Raw genomic sequence first — 22,259 nt, forward strand, 5'->3', positions numbered from 1 at the left:
GCGGGAATTCCCCTTTCGTTGACTTGGTAGAGGAACGGTCTTTTGTGCGAGCCGCGTGGGTTCGATTCCCACCGTCGTTCCCATCACGAAGGTCCTGCTGGTTCAATCTAAAATATTAAATCCTTGCATGTGCTGTTATATTCGTGTTTTTTTTTTTTGTTTTTTTTTTTTGAAGCGTTTTCTCATTTTGCAAGACATTTATTGAGACAACTACCTGTGCTTGAATTAATGTTTTCCCCCTGAATTTCGGAGCATTTTTCTACATTTTCTTGTGTTATTTTAGTCTGAAAATATTGCATTCTCGCTCAGCCAGCATAACAAAAATGCGGTATGTATTTACTTTGACTGCTTGAAATGCTGATTATTCGAGTTTGACCCACATTCCTTACCACCAGGAGGCGACAGCGGTTGTTTGCCAACAACCATTCAAGAAGGAAAAAGAAGAAGATCGCTTCCGGATGTGTTTGGGAGTGAAGCCTCTTGCTGAGCTTCCAAAGGCTTGGCGAAAAGTGTGGCTACGTCATTACGTACAGTTTGAACGTGGCGGTCCCCTCATAGTCCTCTTATGTTTTTTCCACATCAGTGTGAAATATTAAACTAAATATAAATATGCGTGTTTATCCACAACTTCTGAATTGCGTCGGGTGTTTTACGGAATTTAGTGTGTGTGTGTAAAGGTATCAGAAACACGCCGTCGCGATGGTAAGTCCAATAAACGAACCACACGGAGCTAATGAAGCTATCCAGAAGTTGGTGCGTGACACGATAAATCTGTTAAAGTATCGTGCTTTCTCTCCTGATCCATTGATTTATTTCCTGTGAAGACTGTGAGTGTTAAATCTTATGTTACAGACTTGCAAGTTAAGTGGGCTGTTCAGCATCGCCGAAGATTTCGATGATGAGGTGATCGACTTTAACACACCTGATTCTAATCTCTCCACATATGGGGACTAAACAACACTTAGAATACAAACTGTACGGTGGCCATCCCAGGCTGGTATCTGAAGCCAGATAGGAGTCAATGAAGGATTACCCATGGGCCAACATTTTAAAAATGCTCCAATCATATTGAAAATATACCAGATTATTTGATCATAAAGATTGTAAAAAAGGTATAATTTGGAACACCTAAGACTGAATGTTCAAACCTTGTGACAAAGGTCAGTTTCAGTTTGTACAGGTGCCAAAAGTTAAAGTTGCTCCAGTTTGGATAAAAAGTGATGCAAATTGTTGGTTGATTTTAATTGGGCACCTCGAGGCAGCAAAGCCGCCTCGAGGTGCTGTGAATCTGGACAGGGCCTGGGGACTCACATTTTCAATACCTACTATGCCCCAGGACTCGGTGTAATGCAAACCCTGATCATCTGTCATCCGTTGGCCTCACATCTCCATAAATGCACTGTAATTTTCCCACAACACCCTATGATTTTTAGTGCAAAAATCGAAATGAGAGCGCTTTTAAGTTAGAATATGGATGGAAATATGCTGAAATTCACATTGAGACTGTGCACTTTGAGCTCTTAATCATGATTTGTATCTCTGGAATGCTGCAGTAGATGCCTAAAATAACCTTTTACATATTGGAGCTCTTTTTTTCTTCAGGACCTGCTTGAGACAGAGTGGATTGTCTCCTCAGCATCCAAACCAGCCGGTGTGATGACTGGTGCAGGGTCTCCCTGTGCGCTGCGTGCTTCCTCTGTCGCTCAAAGACACATGGAGAAAAACTGCCTCGAGCAAACTGGACAGAGATCACCTGTGGTCTGTAACGGCACTACAGCAAGGAGCAGTGTGCTCGCACAACCTGCCGCTGTCGAAGTCAGACAGCTCTCCGTCTCGCCCCACCCTCCTGCCCTGAGGGGCTCTGACTCAAAATTGGCACCACAACAGAGTCGTGTTAGTGCTGGAGGGCCACAGAAGCCCTCCTCTGTTCCAAAGGACGATTTTGACGACTGGGATATTGACCTGGCTGAACTGGAAGAGTGCGACCGCCAGGTAGGACAGTCACTTCAGCCCCCTGTTCCGTTCCCATCGTCAGCCCTATTCGGGTCTGCTTCTTCAGAAAAAAAGTCGCCAGCGTGTGGCGCTGCTCTCACATTATGTGGTGGAAGTCTGAGTGAGCCCAGTGCTGCAGACCACTCGTTTGGATCATCTCATCTTAAACTGCCTTCTCGTACCTTTTCCACTGTGCAGTCCCCGAGTTCCTGCCCTATTGTTCCGTCGCGTCCTCAGCAAAGTCCCGTCATTTTCCGTGGGCTTACTGCCACCACTCCCACTTCCTGTTCAAAAAGTCACCAGCAGCCACAGAGACCATGGGCAACTCCAGGGCCCTGTCATCAGAGCCGAGGCCTTTTTGAGACTGTTTCCCCAGCGGCGGCAGCAGCAGCGTCCTCCGCTCTGAGCTCCCCCAGCCTCACCTGCCGCCCCCTCCACATGCCGGTCCTCACCAATCGCCTGGTGCAGTTGGTGTCTGCCTCTACTAAGCTTCCCAGGAAGAGGCCATGCTCTGACTGTGATCAGCCGAGAACCCGTCGCTTCCCCGGCCCCGCCGGGCTCCTGCCACAGCAGGTTAGTGTCATGCATTGAAAAGCAGCCACACACTGACTGGGTTTTGTCTGGGTGTGTTAGTTTAGTGCTGCCGACTGAGAGTTTGAGCATGAAAATACAGCAGAGCAGTCCCAAGGTCATCTGTGTAAACTTTTGTCAGGAATAACTGCTCTTAAGAGGAGTTGTAGATGAAGTACAAATAAAATGTCTGTCCTGGGGGAAAAAGTATTGGTAATGTGTTTGTTTTTCCACCTTACTGCCATGTGATAATTTAAATGTTGTCTGTCAGCCGCAGGGCCAGAGTCTGGATGACATCATCGTGTCTGTTCCTCAGACTCCTGCTCATGGTGCTGTGGCCCGATTGCCAAGCCAGGTAACAAAATGGGCCAAATGGGCAAATTCTTATTTATTTATTAGCTTGATATAGATTTTTGTTTTCTCTTTGAAGATAGATCATATCTATTAGGGGTGTCACGGATTCCAAAAGACACAGTTCGGCTCTGAGACATGTTTTTTTTTTTTAAGCCACGGAGCAGATCATTTTTTTGGGGGGGGAGCATGAATGCTACTTTGTTTTTCTTTTTAAAAAGTAACTACATTAGTCATGAAAATAAATAAATTTTGTCTGTGGTTCTGAATGAAAACAAGGTGTCCAGTGCTTTCCAGAATGTTTTAAAATAAAATACTTGTTTTAAATTCCAACATGAACAGTATCGATGAATGTCAAAAAAACAGCTTCCTACTACGCATTTTAATAAGGGTCTATTGGCGGCCATTTTGGACGCCATTTTGAATCTTAAACCCATGAATTAATTTAGTTTAGGCACAAATGAGTTTGCTGGGACCTGCAATGGTCTTCCCATTGAATCTCTGTAATATTTATGTTGTTTATATGTTGTGTAAAGGTGTTTTAGTGAAAAAACCCCAAAACATTTTAGCGGCCATCTTGGACGCCATCTTGGCTAACTGGTTTGAGGACAGTTTTTATTTTTGGGAACATCCTGATTGTGTTTTGGGGTCATCTAAGGAACCTAAAAAAGTTGGTTTGGTTTTGTCTTGGCGGGGGGGGTGCAAATGTATTGGTCACAGCGCTCCTAGTAGTACAAAAAAAAGAGAGAAAAGTAGAAACTAATGAGTTTATAACTTTTTCTAAGAAGAGATGAGCATGTCTATATTGTCTGATGAGAAGGTACTTAGAATAATTTTATTTATAGTCTTTTCCGGATAAATACATTCATCTAACCCATATCAAGATGCTCATAAACACTGAGGAATACTCGTTATTTGTTCGGAGCTGTGGACTTGCAGCCACCTGCAAGCGCTTTGACCATGACGCTCCTGACTGCACAGGGAAGAGAGGACAACTCTTAGCGTCAATGGAGATTCTTTTTGCACTGAGCCTGTTTGAGTTCAGTGGGAGCTTATAGCCTCTCCACGAGGCCGCCTTTTATTTTAAGCAGGGTGTGCGTGCACAGAGCAGCTGCATTTCAATTCTTCATTTCTTCCATTTATTTATTTCATTTATTGTTACCACAACTGCATCAAAATTAACAGTTATTACACTAAAAACAAAAAATCGCACTGATGTAAACTCATTAATCCATGACTTACATACGTTCTGAAATGTGTGTGTGTGTGTGGGGGGGGGGGGTCCGTACGGATCACAGATCAAGTGTGATCTGCTGCACCCCATCATTGTTTGGCCTTTTTTTTCTACGTTAGACATGTTTAAAGTTAGAAAGTGCACATGTGCTTGTTACAGAATGCATAATTGACGTGGGGGAAAAATGGTGATAGAATTTACAGTTCTACCGTTTGCATTCATATAGGGCTGGACAACATAATAGTATTAAAGCAATGTCATGGCATTGATTATGCAGTACTGTTAATACTGCAATTTTTTTTTAACTTATTCTTTATCATGACATATTTGCTACTGTATAACTATAATATTTGATGTTCATATGTTTAGATCTGGCATTTTGTGTGAATAAATGATGGGCTATTAGGTACTCAATACTTGTAATCATCATAGAATAGAATCTTTGTCATTGTAACATGTACAATGAAATTAAAAATGCTACACCAGTCAGTGCAACATGCAACAACATTCAGGTCATATACAACTACAAGACTCTAAAACTATAAAAGCATAAAAAATAAATATAAATCTATCTAAATAAATGAAGAGTTCAGATGCATAACCGAGTATCTCCAAAACCATACATTTTTAGTTGAGGCCAACATGTACTTGGCTGTCAAGGGGACCGTCAGTGTGCAAAATATGAAAGAATTTGAACAGACTTTTCATTTTATTGATGAAAGTCTGTGCATTTCCAAATATGGTTTCCTTTAAATCTCCATTTTCAGCTGCATTTTTCTCCATTAAAAAAAAAAAAAATACTTACTGGGTTTTACATCTGAACTCTTCAAATAATTATAATACAAACCAGCGAACACTCAACCAAACGTTGAACATTAATTGCACAGTTCCTTAGTTGTACCAGCAGCAGTATTACATTTTGGCTTTATTGAGTGTGGTTATTGCTGTGGGGTAACAGCTGTGTCTGAATCTGTTTGTCCTTATTTTGATTGATCTGTACCGTCTGCCTGGCGGTAACAGATCAAACAGTGAGTGACCAGGGTGTAAAATATCCTTCATAATGTTCTTGGCTTTTTGAGACAGTGGGATCGATGTAGTTCTTCCAGAGTGAGGAGAGGGCAGCCGATGATCTTCTGGGCCATGTTGATGACCCTCTGGAGTGCTTTTCTCTGAGCCACTGTGCAGCTGCTGTACCACACACACACATACATTATATCAGTGTGCTCTCTATGGAACACTGGTAAAAGGACACCAGCAGTCTCTGTGTGATGTTGTTCTTCCTGAGCGCCCTCAGGAAGTGCAGTCTCTGTTGGGCCTTTTTCACCAGCTCAGAGGACACATTTTCCACAGTGTGGACTCCCAGGAAGCAGGAGTCTGCCACACACTCCACACTGTCCCCGCTGATAATCATTGGCGTAATGTCTGTTTTTTTTTTTCTTCCTGAAGTCTATTATCAGCTCCTTGGTTTTTTGAGATGTTGAGGATAGGGATGGGTATTGCTAAGATTTTATCGATGCCATTATCGATTCCGCTTATTGATCCGGTTCCTTATCGATTCCCTTATCGATACCTCTTGTGGATTTTGTACTAAAAGTAGGCTTTACAGGTTTTCTATGTATTTTATTGAGTCTTAAATAAATATGAAATTGGTCACTGTATCCTTGATCTCTGGATATAAATAAAAATAAACAAAACGGTGTTTCGCTTTGAAGTTATTAATTCCGACTGGATTCTATCGTTCTAACTTGACTCTGCAGAGAGCCGCGCAGCATTTGGAGCTGTGTGAACAGAACGGAGGACGAGTCTCGTTTCTTGCAACAAGACAGGAGTCCCAGTTAGTAACTTTAATCTGCACAAAAGTGACTCACGATTGACATATTCAGGGATGAAAGTGGTGAAAAACAAAAAAAGCTGAAACCCAAAATTACCCCCAACACCACCTGCACGAAAATGTTTGAATTCTAGAAGCTCTGAAATGCAATCTGGGACTATTCCAGACAATAAAGTGCAGTGAGTGCAGCATCCATTTAGGTGAGAAAAAAAAAACAACTTATTCAAATTCATTCCAGTAGTATTCTGCTCTTACAAGGTTGCAGCAGTTTTCTAGCTTGTCAGATAGTTCTGGAGGAAATCACTGAAGAAATTAACACACTGAGAATATGGTTTGACCGAAACAAACTGTCATTAAACTTAAATAAGACAGGGATGAAATGGAGGTGTGAGAGTCACTAGGTGTTCACACGAAACACTTATTTATTTCTATATGTATTTATGTATTTATTTATGTATGTTCATTGTTTTTATATTTTCTGTTGTGTTTCTATTCAGGTTCTTCTTGTCTCTTTCTCTAAAATTGTATATAACTAATCATTAGATTATTAATATAGAAACAAAAATAAATTAAAAAAAAACATTACAATTTGTAATACATTTGACTCTTTTACGACAACAAACGCTTATACAGAAAAATGCACGAACGTGATGATAGCTGCAACTGCTTAACGCTAATTTTTAACATTGAAAATGCCATAGACATGCTAACGCGTTAGCATGGCTCCCGTTTTTAAGCTATAAAATACATCTAGCAACTGTTTCAAAAGACCATAACAGGTCAGTTTAACATAAAAAAGGTAAATAATACTCAGACGTATGCTCTTTAGGGTTTTACCGGGGGAAAATTAAGATACAGCGAAATAAAAAAATGCATAAGCGAAGCAATAGATCGAAGCACTGTGAACCACTGCTTCGATTGGTTCAAGGTTCAAGGCAAAGCCGCACTGCAGAAAAGTTGATTACAGACTCTGAAGGACCGATAACAGAATCGTTAAGCAAAAAGCTTATTGATGTTGGTGGATCGAATAATTTCTTAACGATACCCGAAAGGAACCGGTTCTCGATACCCATCCCTAGTTGAGGAGCAGGTTATTCTCCCTGCACCACCCTATTAGCTGCTGCACCTCATTCCTGTAGGCAAACTCATCCCCTCTGGAGATGAGGCCCACCACTGTGGTGTTGTCCGCAAACTTGACGATGGTGTTACTGTGGTGGGTGGGGGTGCAGTCATAGAGTAGAGGACGTAGAGCAGGGGGCTCAGCACACAGCCCTGTGGGGCGCCGGTGCTGAGGCTGAGTGCTGTAGATGTGTGGTGGCCCGCTCTGATTCTCTGGCTGCATCCAGACAGGAAGCTGTTGATCCACATGCAGGTGCAGTGTGGGAGACCTAAGACGCCCACTTTGTCCACCAGTTTGTGAGGGAGGACGGTGTTAAATGCAGAGCTGTAGTCAACAAAGAGCAGCCGCACATAGCTTCCCTGTTGCTCCAGGTGGGACAGTGCAGCACGAAGGGCTGTGATTGCAGTGTCCTCTGTTGATCTGTTTGCTCTGTACACAAACTGGTGGGGGTCAAAACTGTGGGGTGGGAGTGATGTGATGTAACCCCTGACCAGTTTCTCAAAACATTTCATCACCACTGGGGTGAGTGCAACTGGCCGGTAGTCATTAAGGCTGGAGATGTGAGGTTTCTTGGGCAGGGGGATTATGGTGGAGGACTTCAGGCAGGACCGGACAGTGGACTGGGACAGGGACTGGTTAAAAATCCTGGTGAAGACTCTAGCCAGCTGCTCTGCGCAGTCCTTTAACACCCGTCCTGAGCCGCCATCAGGTCCAGCAGCCTTTCTTGGTTCGACGGCCCGCAGTGTGCGCCTGACCTCACGCTCCTCCACTATGAGGGTAGGGCTGCTGTGGACCGTGGAGTGTAGTGTAGCTGCCTCTGGTGGCTCCACCTCAATGAAGAGTTTCAGCTCCTCTGCCAGTGCGGTATCGCCTTGAGCAGCTCCAGGGTTGGTCCTGTAGTTGGTGAGTTGCTGGACTCCCTGCCACTCCTGCCTGCTGTTATTGCTGTCCAGGTGGTCCTCAATTTTCCTCCTGTAGTTCGACTTGGCCTCTTTGATGCCTCTCTTCAGGTCTGCTCAGGAGCTCGAGAGCCCTGTTGCCAGACAACTGTGTAGCACCTAGTTAGTCAAAAATATGCGGTACATATGCTGATAACTCAAGAGAGAAATTCATTCAATGCAATTTCATTTGAAATTTCCATTTCAAATAAATTGCAACAGTATTTGGACTGCACTGTCACCAAACACGCTGAAGTGAAAGATGCTGTGACATACCAAAATCGGCATTATTCTGAAGGCAGTGGCTATTCATACATAACCATATTCATATAGTGAAATTCTATTCGTACGTACTGGTAGTATCGCTCTCATTGGCCAATATAGGTCACATGATCATAAGGTTACGTACTTCTACACGTATTTGCTATTGATGCTGAACTGTGTGATTTCATTTAAAGGGTCCGAGCTCACAATCTGAGGAATACGAGTTCAGCGGTGGTGCTTGGGCGGCAATGAAGGCAGAAATGGGATTGGATGAAAGGAACCCTTCCTGCTTCCTGTATTCCTATAGTGTGGTCATGGTGCTACGTAAGGTGAGTTTGCCTTTACACACGTTTTGTTGTTTAGTTACAAACATAAAAAAGGGCTGGAACTGTAATTTTCTTTGTGTCAGTTATTTTAATGATTAATTGAGTCATCTGGTGAGACTCTTATATTAGCTTTAATTGTCGCATTCGAAGATACTAGGGGCACTGCGGTTGATCGTTTGTGCGCACATGCTGCTTTTGTGATACCCAGATGTAAAAGTTGAGACCCGGACAGTTTTTGGGTATCCAGAGCTCAGAAGCCCGGGTCGGTGGTATGGGACATTTCGCCCACAGAAATGACAGATTATGCTTAAATTTGATCAGTCTTTTAAAATAATTAGATTATAGGCATGCCTAGGTATAACTGTTGGGCATTTGTTATAAAAAATCGATCGACAAGAAAAGAAACCTTCCGTAGCACAGATGGCTTCAAGGTATTACATACATTTCACCCATTTCCACACAAAACTTGTCAAGCTAAATTAAGATATCAGTGGGTGAAGATGAAGATGTGTTGTAGGGCCACCAAAAAAGTCAGTTTACAATTTGATTGTCAGTTGGCTCTTGTTGTTCGTTTTGTGAATTGTTTTGTAATTTGTGTCTGTATCATGGCCCAAGCAGAGGGTCACCCCTTTGAATCTGGTCTGTTTGAGGTTTCTTCCTCAGAGGGAGTTTTTCCTTACCACTGTTGCGCTGGGGGTTAATAAGGTTAGACCTTACTTGTGTGAAGCGCCTTGAGGCAACCTTGTTGTGATTTGGCGCTATATAAAAAAAAATAAATGAAATGATTGGTATTCCTGTTTCTGATTGTCGTCTTCTTTTGCCGGCAGGACAATCTTATCTGCTCTCTACGCCAGATCTAACAGCTCCCACTTTCTGTAACCCGTGGTTGAAACAGTCCTATCTTATAAATACTTTTGGATGCTTTTAATTGTCCGTTTTAGCGCCATGGCGTTACTTCAACTACCTAAACATAGATTCAAAATGGCGTTGCAGCTTGTTCTACCCGGCCAGGCTTGTTGTTGACTTACTGCAGCCACAGCGCCCTATAGTATCTTCGAATGCAGCTTTTAGTCTTATGGTCTCAGATGTTACAATACTTATGTTTGCTGCAGGCTGATCCCTTTGATATTGCTTGCAAGTTTAATAATTTCTTTTCAAATGTTGGTGCTTCTCTTGCAAAGAAAATTGACTCCACAAATATAAATCTGGTTGATTACATTAAAGGTTCATTTCCTTCTGTGGGTGAATTTGAACCCACAAATTCCAATGAGGTTTGTGAAATCATTGCTGGCCTACGTCCATCTGGAGCTGGCCATAATGGAATAAGTACATCTGTTGTTAAATCTGTTATACATGAAATTTCTGAACCACTTACACATTTTTTCTTTGTCTTTGAAAACAAGCATAGTGCCTTCTGGTTTAAAGATTGCTAAAGTCATACCTTTATTTAAAAAAGGTGATTCTGCATCTTTTTCAAATTATCGCCCTGTTTTAGTCTTGCCATGTTTTTCAAAGATCTTGGAGAAACTTGTTTATAAAAGATTAATCATTTGTTTAAGAACTCAATTTTATATAATTAGCAATATAGATTTTGGAAAAATCATTGAACTTATATGGCTTTGATCGCACTATTGGATAGAATTCATTTAGCTTTGGAAAATAATGAATTTGGTATTTGTGTGTTCTTAGACCTTTCAAAAGCATTTGATACAGTAAATCATGAAATTTTGCTCTCAAAGTTAAATAAATATGGATTTAATTCAACTGTACATACATGGCTTAGTAATTATTTATCTGAGAGAAAACAGTATGTTTTTCTAAATCTGGACTCGTATCAATTCTATAGAGTGTGGAGTACCTCAAGGTTAAATTTTGGGACTGTTATTGTTTACAATATATATTAATGATTTTGCATCTGTTTCTACTACTACATTCCCAATGTTGTTTGCTGATGATACTAATCTTTTTATTTCCACCAAAGATATAGATAGTTTGGTTAGTATTTTAAATGATGATCATTTGAAATATTCAATCTGGTTCAAAGCCAATAGATTATCGTTGAATATAAAAAGTCTAATTTTATGTTATTTGGTGGCAATAAAAAATGTAATCATAGTCTAATTAAAATTTGCATTGATAATGAAATAATATCAAGGTTCTCATCTACATGTATTTGGGTGTGTGGATAGATGAGAAACTGTCTTGGAAAGAACATATTGATCATGTTTGTTAAAAAATAAAGTCAATAAGAATAATAAGCAAAATAAGACATTTAGTACATCACAGATGTCTTAACATTATATTATAGTTTAGTTTATCCATATTTAAGTTATTGTATGGGGAAGTATCTTTGCAACTTATGCAAACAAAATATTTCTTCTACAGAAAAAAATTTGTTTGAATAGCTACTCGTTCGAATCCTTGTGCTCCAAGTGCACCTGTTTTTTTTAAATTGCAACTCTTAAATATCTCCCATATAAATATTTTCCTGACCTGTACTTTTGTTTTCAGAGGGCTCTAACTATAAGCTTTAGCAAAAAGGAAAGTTTTAAGCCTAATCTTAAAAGTAGAGAGGGTGTCTGTCTCCCTGATCCGAATTGGGAGCTGGTTCCACAGGAGAGGAGCCTGAAAGCTGAAGGCTCTGCCTCCCATTCTACTCTTACAAACCCTAGGAACTACAAGTAAGCCTGCAGTCTGAGAGCGAAGCGCTCTATTGGGGTGATATGGTACTATGAGGTCCCTAAGATAAGATGGGACCTGATTATTCAAAACCTTATAAGTGAGAAGAAGAATTTTAAATTCTATTCTAGAATTAACAGGAAGCCAATGAAGAGAGGCCAATATGGGTGAGATATGCTCTCTCCTTCTAGTCCCCGTTAGTACTCTAGCTGCAGCATTTTGAATTAACTGAAGGCTTTTCAGGGAACTTTTAGGACAAAATGATAATAATGAATTACAATAGTCCAGCCTAGAGGAAATAAATGCATGAATTAGTTTTTCAGCATCACTCCGAGACAAGACCTTTCTAATTTTAGAGATATTGCGTAAATGCAAAAAAGCAGTCCTACATACATGATGAAAAATGTAGAGTCGTTTCATTCTTGAGATGTTACTATTTTTGTGTTTTGTTTTTTCAGCATAATATTCTGCAGGTTAATGTTCAAATACGTCTTTGTTTATATTTAGAGGTGAGTGTTGACCATAGACTTTATATATACTGGACAAAACCTCTGTGACATCATCCATTGGTTTTCTAGTTAGACCCAGAACAGCCGAAATGACGCCCTTGTCTGGGCATTGTCATGTTAAGAGCCCCACCCACACTGATTCAGGATGAACTCATTAATGCATAAAGGGGCGGAGCGTGGGTGGCACCATGTGTGACAGAAAAAGCCTGAACACGCCCCTTTCTTTGACTTTGAAGCGCCTTCAGCAAACAGATTAACCTCGGTTCAGGTGTTGAGTCATATTTTTGGGGACTGCGCGTGGTTCTCCTAACGTTTTACTTTTGGTGTGGACAGTAAAAGTCATGAGCCGTATTTATTCATTAATTGTGAGACCTACTGCTAAAAGTGCTAACACAATTAGAATAAAACATTAAATAAGACTCAGTTTGAGTTTAAGGAAGATTACTTTTTTTTTTTGTATTTGTTGTACTCTATTTATTTGAAATGGCATATACAAATTAAAATGTGTGAAATACCAAGTGTTCCAGTACTTTTGGAGGGTATTGTGTTTGGGTTCATCCTCTTCAACAGGTGTCTTTTTATTTTTTGTAACAGGTGTGACTTATCATCTGGAAAATACAACAAAAGCATCTTTCCTTTAAAAAGCCACACCTGTCTACCCATCTGTTATTTTTATGAATGTGTTTTCATAATAATCATTAAACAGGTGCCAGTACTGGTACATTTGCATAGCAATAGTCTACTTTTTGATTCTCAAGAGTAAGAAATGAAGTTTGTGTTCTCTCGCTGTCTCTCCAGGCTGCACTGAAACAACTGTCAAAAAACAAAGTTCCCAACATGGCTGTGGTCCTGAAGAGCATCGTCCACACTCACACTGATGCCAAGGCTGTATTTAAAGACCCGACAGGTAGTGGATACAAAGACTGCGACACAGTCATTGTCGGAATGTCAGGGTTTGATATCGGCGCTTGTCCAGTTGTCCTGGACAAGTTCAAAAATGATGACAACCAAGGTAGTTTAAAGTGGTCAAACTGTTTTTCTTTTCATCATTAATGCAGAACTGCACAAGATGGACAAGCTCATTATATTTCTCATGTTTGCTGTATTTTACAGAGTATATGGTTTTTTTTGTTTTGTTTTTTTTACTGGTTTGGGAATCCTGAGAGTTCTGTTCTGGTGTCACTTGTATAGATTTTGATATGGGACTTTTTGAGGAATCCAGTTGTAGACAACATTATGAAATGCATATCGTACCAACGCACCGGCGATGACTGTGTACTGCCCACCTCAACATGAAGCCTGCTGACATCTATTGCACAAATAATTAGTATTATATTATTAACTGGAGGCGACATAACAGTTTTTGCAGACATGCACCAGCAAGAATTTTCATTTTTGAATTGATCGATGGGTCCCAGACCCAGCTGTTTTTCATAAGCTCATGTGCGCTCCGCACACACGAGTGGGGCTGTAATTATCACTTCGCCGTGTGTGCGTGCATGCGTGTGCGTGCATAATGCTGCATGGGCCACTAAGCGTGTATGTGCGCGCACCTGCCACTGGACAGCTTTGCTCCAAAGTTTGCTGGCATTGGGCCATGCAGTCCCTCAGATGGAGCGCCTTTCCGGGAAACTTTCTTTTTTCTTGTTTGCCCAGTGCAGGAGCACAACACAACTCTGGACACTGGACACTGCGATGGATGGATTATCACATGGACTTAATTTTTTTTCTTTTGGGTGAGAGGATTCTAACCGCAGGATGCTGGCCTGGCTTCATGTCCATGTCCTGCGCTGTGAAACAGTCCTGGACCACTGTTGGAGGTGAGATTCATGTTTATTAATGCTGTCACAACCTGCCATAAGTGCCATGTCATATTCCCTCCAGAGTTAAAAGGTGAACATTTATTACAGCCTGAGATCCGTCCAGCTCCTAGCCTGATGTGTGCAATGATGCATTACTGCACACCACAGAGAGGTGCCCATGTTGCCCATAGCTGCCCATGTTATGATGGAGACAATAGTTCACATTATTTACATTGCCCATGGGAAGGAATGCACAAATATCTGTACTATAAAGTCTATTGTGGATATAACAGCCTGTTCAGATTTGCGGTGGCATGCATGCAGCAGTGCACAGAGCTTTCGGTTTCATAGCCGCTGTTCACATTCACTGTACATGTGGATAATTCATAATTATCATCATGAAACGTGCCACATAGATTTCAACAGTTCCTTTGCGCTCCAGGGGTGGCACGTGCAGATCATATCAGCAGGTATACCGTGCCAGATCCATCTTGAGGTTTTGTATGCGCTCAAATTGTTTCGGATCCCATTTTGCCACCATCGGCACAACAGTGGCATCACAGACTACATTGTCAGGATTGTTTTTTTGCAAGTTGACTGAGAACAATTTTGGACTCCTATTTAAAGTTCATGTTGGACTGTTGACATCAAATCCTCAGTGAGGAGCACCAAAATGTAAGTCCCTTTTCTGTTGTTTATCAATTAATAAAATATCAAATGACAAGGATCTATTTTCACGGTAATATAAAACAAATAATGTTTGCACCTCATGAAATATTCATACCATTGAACTCATGAACATTCATTATTTGTATACTGTAAATTGCAGTTAGATGGTCCTCACAATACACATGGACCGCCGTCGGATAGGTGTCCCGTCTTGATGACACTGGGAGAGTTATGAACATGTACGTCACACTCGGGGCCGCCGGCCAATTTTGACCAACTGTGTGTACTTCCTCAGATGGCTGTTGGAACGTTTTGGAACTGAGTTCCGACACCTTCCGGATGTGCACCAATTCTTAAGTCCGACGCCACTTTGCGTGATTCCGGCTATGTGTGGTGGGGGTATAAGCACCCTGTTTTCCATACCATCAACTATTTCTGATTTGGGGTTGTAAAAATCCTCTGTGCATCAGCTTCCAGCACACAGCACGCCACATAGAAATGAGAGAGAAGTCGGGAAAACGTCACACCTCAGCGTTTGTAAAATGTGGTGCAGAAACAAAATAATGAAAAGTGTGTGTGTTAGATTTGACATTTTCTCAGTGATCGCTCATTTGATTGCACTCCATCTGGTCAGAGAGCGGTTCAGCCACAGCAGCACGCCGGATTACAAGCACACACCCAAATTCAAACATAAACATATTGTTTAACTGCATTCAGACCAGATGGTCTGTCTCACCTTGGCTGCCAGAGGAACCTCTTTCCTGCTTTCCATTTTCAGTGAGTTTTTTTCTTCATTTCTTTCATGTCTCTAATCCTGCTTTTTGTCAATCCTTCACCTTTCTGTCTGATTCATGTCTAAGATAAACTGGTTGCCATGGACCCAGAGAGACCTCACATCAGCTGTAGCGATTATCAGCACTGGAGTCAACATACTGACCACTGGACTTAAGTGCTTATTAGCAATTCAACAGCTGTAGATTGGCATCAGTGGTGAATGTCTATTAAGTGCTTCTGACACCATAAGGAACCATTCTGTCCATAATATGCTGCCCACCAGCTGTAAGGGCTGTAACCTTTGCTTAAGTAGCCACTCATCTGCAGCTACAGTTGTTGCCTTATGGTGATGATGTAAAACGGAGATATGAGGATGTGGGCAGGTTTGCACTTAACCAGTTAAGTAATTTAATGCACAAGACATTAAGTCATTGGTTTTAGACTTTAGATGTTATATACGTACACTGATATGTACAGTTGTATGTAAACATTTGGGCACCCCTGATGATTTCCATGATTTTCCTTTATAAATCATTAGTTGTTTGGATCAGCAATTTCAGTTAAATATATCATATAGCAGAAAAACACAGTGATATTTGAGAAGTGAAATGAAGTTTGTAGGATTTACAGAAAGTGTGCAATAATTCTTTAAACAAAATTAGGCAGGTGCATAAGTTTGGGCAGCTCAACAGAAAAAATGCATCAATATTTAGTAGATTAACCTTTTGCAGAAATAACAGCCTCTAAACGCTTCCTATAGCTTCCAATGAGAGTCTGGATTCCTGGTTGAAGGTTTTTTTGGACCATTCTTCTTTACAAAACATCTCCCGTTCAGTCAGGTTTGTTGGTTTCTGAACATGGACAGCCCAGTCACACCAAAGATTTTCAATAATATTGAGGTCTGGGGACTGAGATGGCCATTTCAGAACGTTGTACTTGTTCCTCTGCTTGAATGCCTTAGTAGATTTTGAGGAGTGTTTAGGGTCGTTGTCTTGTTGAAAGTTCCAGCTCCCGAGCAATTTTAACTTTGTCACTGATTCATGAACATTGTTCTCAAGAATCTGCTGATATTTTCTGGAATCCATGTGACCCTCAACTTTAACAAGATTCCCAGTACCTGCACTGGCCACACAGCATGATGGAACCACCTCCAAATTTTACTGTAGGTAGCAAGTGATTTTCTGGAATGCTGTGTTCTTTTTTAGCCATGCATACCGCCCCTTGTTATGTCCAGATAACTCAATTTTAGTTTTGTCAGTCCACAGCACCTTATTCCAAAATGAAGCTGGCTTGTCCAAATGTGCTTTAGCATACCTCAAGGGGCTGTTTGTGGCGTGTTCGCAGAAAAGGCTTCCTCTGCATTGCAGAATCATACAGCATCTCTTTGTGCACAGTGCGCTGTATAGTTGAACAATGCACAGAGACACTATCTGCAGCAAGATCATGTTGTAGGTCTTTGAAGCAGGTCTGTGGGTTAACTATGACTGTTCTCACCATCATTCGCTTCAGCTTATCTGAGATTTTTCTTTGCCTGCCACTTCGGGCCTTAAGTAGTACTTTGCCTGCGGTCTTCCATTTCCTCACAGTGTAAACTGACAGCTGAAATCTCTGAGATAGCTTTTTGTATCCTTCCCCTTAAACATGATGTTGAGCAATCTTTGTTTTCAGGCCATTTGAGAGTTGTTTAGAGGCTTCCATGTTGCCACTCATTAGAAGAGATGCAAAGAGGAGAAACATTTGCAAATGGCCACCTTAAATACCCTTTCTCATGATTGGATTCACCTGTGTAAGGGGGTCAATGGTCAGTAAGCTTACCAAACCCCAATTTTGTGTTCCAATAATTAGTGCTAAATATATTCAAATCAATAAAATGACAGGGGTGCCTAAATTTATGCAACTGCCTAATTTTGTTTAAATTATTATTGCACACTTTCTCTAAATACTAGAAGCTTCATTTCACTTCTCAAATATCATTGTGTTTGTCTGCTATATGATATATTTAACTGAAAAAACAACCAGTGATTTGCAAAGGAAAATCATGAAAATTATCAGGGGTGCCCAAACTTTTACATACAACCGCATGTATGTGTGTGTGTGTATATGTGTGTGTGTGTATATATATATATATATATATATATATATATATATATATATATATATATATATATATATATATATATATATATATATATATATATATATATATATATATATATATCACAGTGTCTCATACAATAGTAAATTAAAGTGTGTTCTGAGTTTATCGAGCCTCTATGCCACTTCATCATGAAGCTGTATAACTGGGGATACAAAATGCAAAACATGCACTGTGCACAGCCACAGAAGCCCTAACTTCTTCTGGGTTGTCCAGGTGTCTTGGTGGCTTTCCTCAAGCTTCTCCTTCTTGCACAGTCACTCAGTTTTTGAGAACTGTCTAATCCACACAAATTTACCATAGAGTGCCATACTGTTTGTATTTCGTCAAAACCGATGTAAATAAAGTTCAAGACATACGTATTCAGTAACTTGGAAATGTTCATGTATCCATCCTCTGACTTGTCTGAAGAAAACTGGCAATTAAACTTATTTACAGGTATTATACCAAAGGGGCTGATTACTTATGCAATGCATCATCTTGGCTTTTATATTTTTAATTAATTTATATCAAGTTGTACAAATTTACTTACAGTTTGAGTCTAAGGAAGATAATTTTAGAAACATATTGAGAAGCCTGATCTATGTTTTGCATTTGAAATGCCATAAATTAAAATGCATGAAATACCAAGGGGCTGAATACTTTTGCAAGTTACTGTATATGGGAGAAAAACTCCCTCCAGCCTTTTTAAAGAAAGAAACCTCAAGCCGACCAGACTCAAAGGGGTGACCAACTGCTTAGGTCATTCTAACAATAACAGATCAAATAAATTAAGTCAGTGTGTGCACAGTTCCGATAATCCAATAACCTTTGGAAATAAAGTTTTCATTATCGATTATCTTCTCATATAACTTTGAAAACCATTATCGGACTAATTATCTTCCGATAAATTTTTGTCCAATAATTTTTAGACCGTTAACGTGGTGAACAGATGTGCAGTTCTACCCTCTGCAAACAGAGGAGAACTGCTTCTAGAAGAAACCGCTCTATCCTCTGCAGGCAAAGGAGAACTGGTCACAAACAAAAACAAAAAAAACCAAACTCATTTCTTTTAACCCCATACTGATATGCGTCCAATATCACCCATGTCATCCAGAGGCATACATTTTTAACTCATGGTTCAAATTTTAACCAAACTTATTTCGGACAAGTTATTTAAATTAACGTCATGTCTGAAGTTTTATGAAGTGAAAATATCAGATATATGTTTTAGTTTTACAGTAATGTGCTAATTTTTAAGCTTTTAGTGTGGACATGCTGTGTCTAGGTGCATTATGGGTGATAGGGTAGTCTCAGTACGTTCACAACAGGAGAAATGCATTTGAGACACTCTGATCAGGCGCCACTGATAACATTAAACTCTATTGCCTAAAATTCTCATGAATATATTCTCTGGGTTTATGCACGTTGTTATTGTGTTTGCGTTTATTAAATTCCATGCATCTTAAATGTAGCAAGTAGCAACACAGATTATCTGGAATTTTGTTTGCCAAGTTTTCAAGGTCTCTACTACCATCTACTGGCCAGTAGTTTTCATGGCAGTATTCAAACTGAAGCTGGGCAGACACTATGATATTTTCAATCACTGTACTCGGTTCCAGCTCAAACTGTACCACAGAACCGCACGGTGTAAAAGTTCAGAGCGCACGATTTATATTCTCACACACATTGTACGTTCAAAAACCACACGTCGGACTCGTGTTTCCAGAAGCAAAATGTAAACAGAAGCTTTTTTTTTCAAACTTAATTTATAAAAACTCTCGATGGAAGACATCAAAGTAAAAAAAAAAAAAAATTACAAGACAGGTCTGCGGTGTTTGCACAGGCAGAGTGCGAGCGGTTGGACACTTGTAGCGCTTCAGCAGCGGGATATCCTCACGACGGCCGACCAGAATATCAAACAGGTTTGATTTTCATCTGACCATACAATCTCAGATCAGGAGGTTGTTGTGAGATGTTAAACGCAGCTCGTTACTCCATGTATACTAAATGATGCGGGACGCGCGATTAACCTGAAAACTCCAAAAAATTCTCGCATGAATGAAAAATCAGCTGAAAAAGGGCCAAAACTCACACTGGCACCAGTTGATCATGGCAGTGTTCTATTTATTTTGACACCTGTTATATCAGACGGTTATCTAATTACAACTTGGCTTTTTTTTTTTATTATTTATTTTATTTTTTATTTTTTTTTACAGATAAAAAAAATGACATATTTTACAAAAGCACATTTATCTGTAAACACCAACACAGGACACACCTCACATTAACTTGTTGGTTTACATAGAATGAATCAACCAATTAGCGGAGGCACATTTTACCCAGAATGCCATCTGTCTGTTTGTTACAAAACTTCAGAATTAGTGTATTATTAAACATTAAAAGATATATGTTATATCTTAACTTTGCACAAATGACAGAATTGACATTAATGGAGTTATTCTATCAGTATTCATTTTATTTATACACCAAACCATAACTCAGCACTGCTTTATTTTACAAGACCTCCGCCTGACGGAAGTACTGTGATTGGGTAGAGAGTTGAGCTTTGTGGCTCCTCTCATTTGCTTCTGTGTTGGAAGCCATGTAGTAAACTGGAGCTTCCAGCAAGGGGCAGGGCCGCTCAAAGACAGAAGTGTTGACTCATTTCTTGGGTCTGTCGTCGCTTTTGATGCTTCCAAAAGGGATTGTGGTGTTAAAACTCAAAATCAGCTTGTTAGTATGTAGTTGCAAGTGTACCGGAGACAATACTGGAATTTATCGATTATCTGTAACTTCCGATACATTTTTTGGATGGTTTATTGTTTCAGCTTTATCGAAGATAACTTTTCAGTTATCTGATTATCTGTTATCGAAGTTAATTTTTTGGTTATCTGTGCCCACCACTGAATAAAGTACAACAAAGCATTTTCAAAAATGTGTATAAAAAAAAAACATGTCTTTGCTGTTCTTAAAGGAACGCAGATAGCATTTTGTATTGTCTTACGTTATAAGAACTTTCTTGCTGTTAAGACTTGTAAAATTGTTGCATTAAAGACATGACATAAATTTAATCGTCTGTCTGTTCTTCACGTCAGTCTTACTTTGACGTGGAGAAAGATCTGAAAGCAACTGTTGAGCCTCGTGAATTGAGAGGTGTTGACCAAATTTAGAAATGCTGGCCATCACAAAAAGGTACATTAAAATTTTATTGTGTTGTTTTGCAGCAGAGAAAAATCAAATTATGTTAATAATGTAATAACCATAATAACCTTCAAACTTTTCTGGAGGTCAGTGTGACCTCTTCAAAATACTTCCTTTTTCTGGGTGATGGGCATTGCCATGTCCACCGCACTAGCATAACTGCCTTGGGTTCGAAATCTAAAAATGCAAAAATTTTGGGCGCTGAAACTGGAGATAGATGTATGTAACACATCTTCAGTTTATTTATGTAGCTCCAAATCACAATAGCCTGATGTGGGTAAGGTCTAACTTTACCAACCCCCATGAGAAAGCACACAGGTGACCGTTGTCATAAAAAAACTCCTCCTGGTGATAATGAGGAAGAAACCTCAAGCAGAGCAGACTCAGAGAGGTGACCCACTGCTCACCAGTCACTTAAGAAACTGCATAAAAATAAATTTCTATATACACAAACAATTTCTAATTACTTAGCACTTTTTTTTTTTGTCATTTTTAAAGTGACAGTTGACCCTTTGTTTTGTTTTAACTGCAGGAGAGATTCAGGGGACGGTACACCGGCGCCTCCTGGAGGACAGACTAGAGGATCTAAAGGTTGGAGCTGTACTGCTGCTCAAACAGGTGAGATGCAGGATGTTGATCATGAAGCTAAGTTTCAACAACACAGTGGGCCGACGTATTTTTCCTTCTTGTACAGACAAGATTCTGATATATTTTTTCTTCTTCTTCCTTTTCTGGTATTTGTCTCCTGTCTCGGTTTGGACAGGTGGGTGTGTTTTCACCATCCCACCGTAACCACTACCTAAACGTGACGACCAACAACCTGCTGAAGATCTACGCTCCTGACGGAGTGCGTTTAACTTCGAATCAGCTCCCTCTGCTGGTGCTGGTGAGCTCTGCAGCTTCAGCTGAAAACAAGAACAATACCGTTGCATTCTGACAGATTTTGAATCCGTTTTTACCGAGCTGCCAGTTCTCCATTTAAACTGTTTTAGGAGCCAGAGCTTCAGTCAACCAGCACCTTCCAGGAGCCCGTATCTCGAATGCAGCTGGAGTTTGACGATGATGAAGGCCAAGGCCAAGAAGACGTCTCACAAAAAACACAAGCTGACCCCGGAGGTGCCCACGAACATGCTGGGAAACCAGCACCACAGGACACGGGCTGGGATGCAGGTGGGATTCCTGAACCGTTCATAACGTGTGAGGAACAGAAACCCAGCAGAGAAACAACTTAGAACTGAAAACAATCACAATCCCAAATGGCGTTGAATTTGATTTTGATCCAAAAAACCCTGATTTGCCAAATGTACCATTTACGGTTTTTCTCATGTGCTTTACATGAGCACAGTTTAAGACGTGTAACATGATTTTGTGTGTGTGTGTGTGTGTGTTGTGCAGATGATGACCTGGATGAACTTCTCGGAGAGTTACCCATGGACACATACAGCCTCTGACACAAACTTAGCATCAGGTTGTCTGCAGTCAGCGTCCACCTGCCAAACACTAAGATTGGTGCATTAAATAATTGTAGCATTATGGCTACTGAGTAGCCTGAACCCCCCCCCCCCCCCCCCCCAGGATTGTATTTGAAATTCATTTCAAAAGATTCTGCAGAGAAAAGTCTTTCTTTAATTTGTAAAATATCACAGATGCGCACACAACTGGTGATTGACATGTGACAAGCTAACCACTGGAAAAACATTTCATTAAAAAACAACAAAAAAATGAGTAAAAAATCAAGCTTGTTGGATTTGATTTCCATCTCTGTACTGTAAGTCACATTTTTTAAATTTTTTTTAACTACTTTGGTAGGTCCTGTGAAAAATCGCACAGTATTTATCTGTATACTAAGACAAGTGTGTGTT

The 22,259-nt window shown here is 40.3% G+C and overlaps 1 protein-coding gene across 1 annotated transcript; it reads left to right on the forward strand.

Annotated features, from left to right (window-relative positions):
- The first annotated feature begins 539 nt into the window (after window positions 1-539).
- On the forward strand, window positions 540-21,969 carry hrob (homologous recombination factor with OB-fold). The gene is made up of 11 exons (XM_034191238.1): window positions 540-702; window positions 853-903; window positions 1,603-2,565; window positions 2,834-2,917; window positions 8,495-8,629; window positions 12,613-12,721; window positions 20,930-21,015; window positions 21,161-21,283; window positions 21,390-21,567; window positions 21,793-21,881; window positions 21,941-21,969. The coding sequence occupies exons 1-10, from the start codon at window positions 700-702 to the stop codon at window positions 21,846-21,848; spliced, it is 1,788 nt and encodes a 595-aa protein (XP_034047129.1). The 5' UTR covers window positions 540-699; the 3' UTR covers window positions 21,849-21,881; window positions 21,941-21,969.
- The last annotated feature ends 290 nt before the right edge of the window (window positions 21,970-22,259 follow it).

This window comes from Thalassophryne amazonica, chromosome 16, assembly GCF_902500255.1.
Source record: "Thalassophryne amazonica chromosome 16, fThaAma1.1, whole genome shotgun sequence".
Taxonomy (NCBI): domain Eukaryota; kingdom Metazoa; phylum Chordata; class Actinopteri; order Batrachoidiformes; family Batrachoididae; genus Thalassophryne; species Thalassophryne amazonica.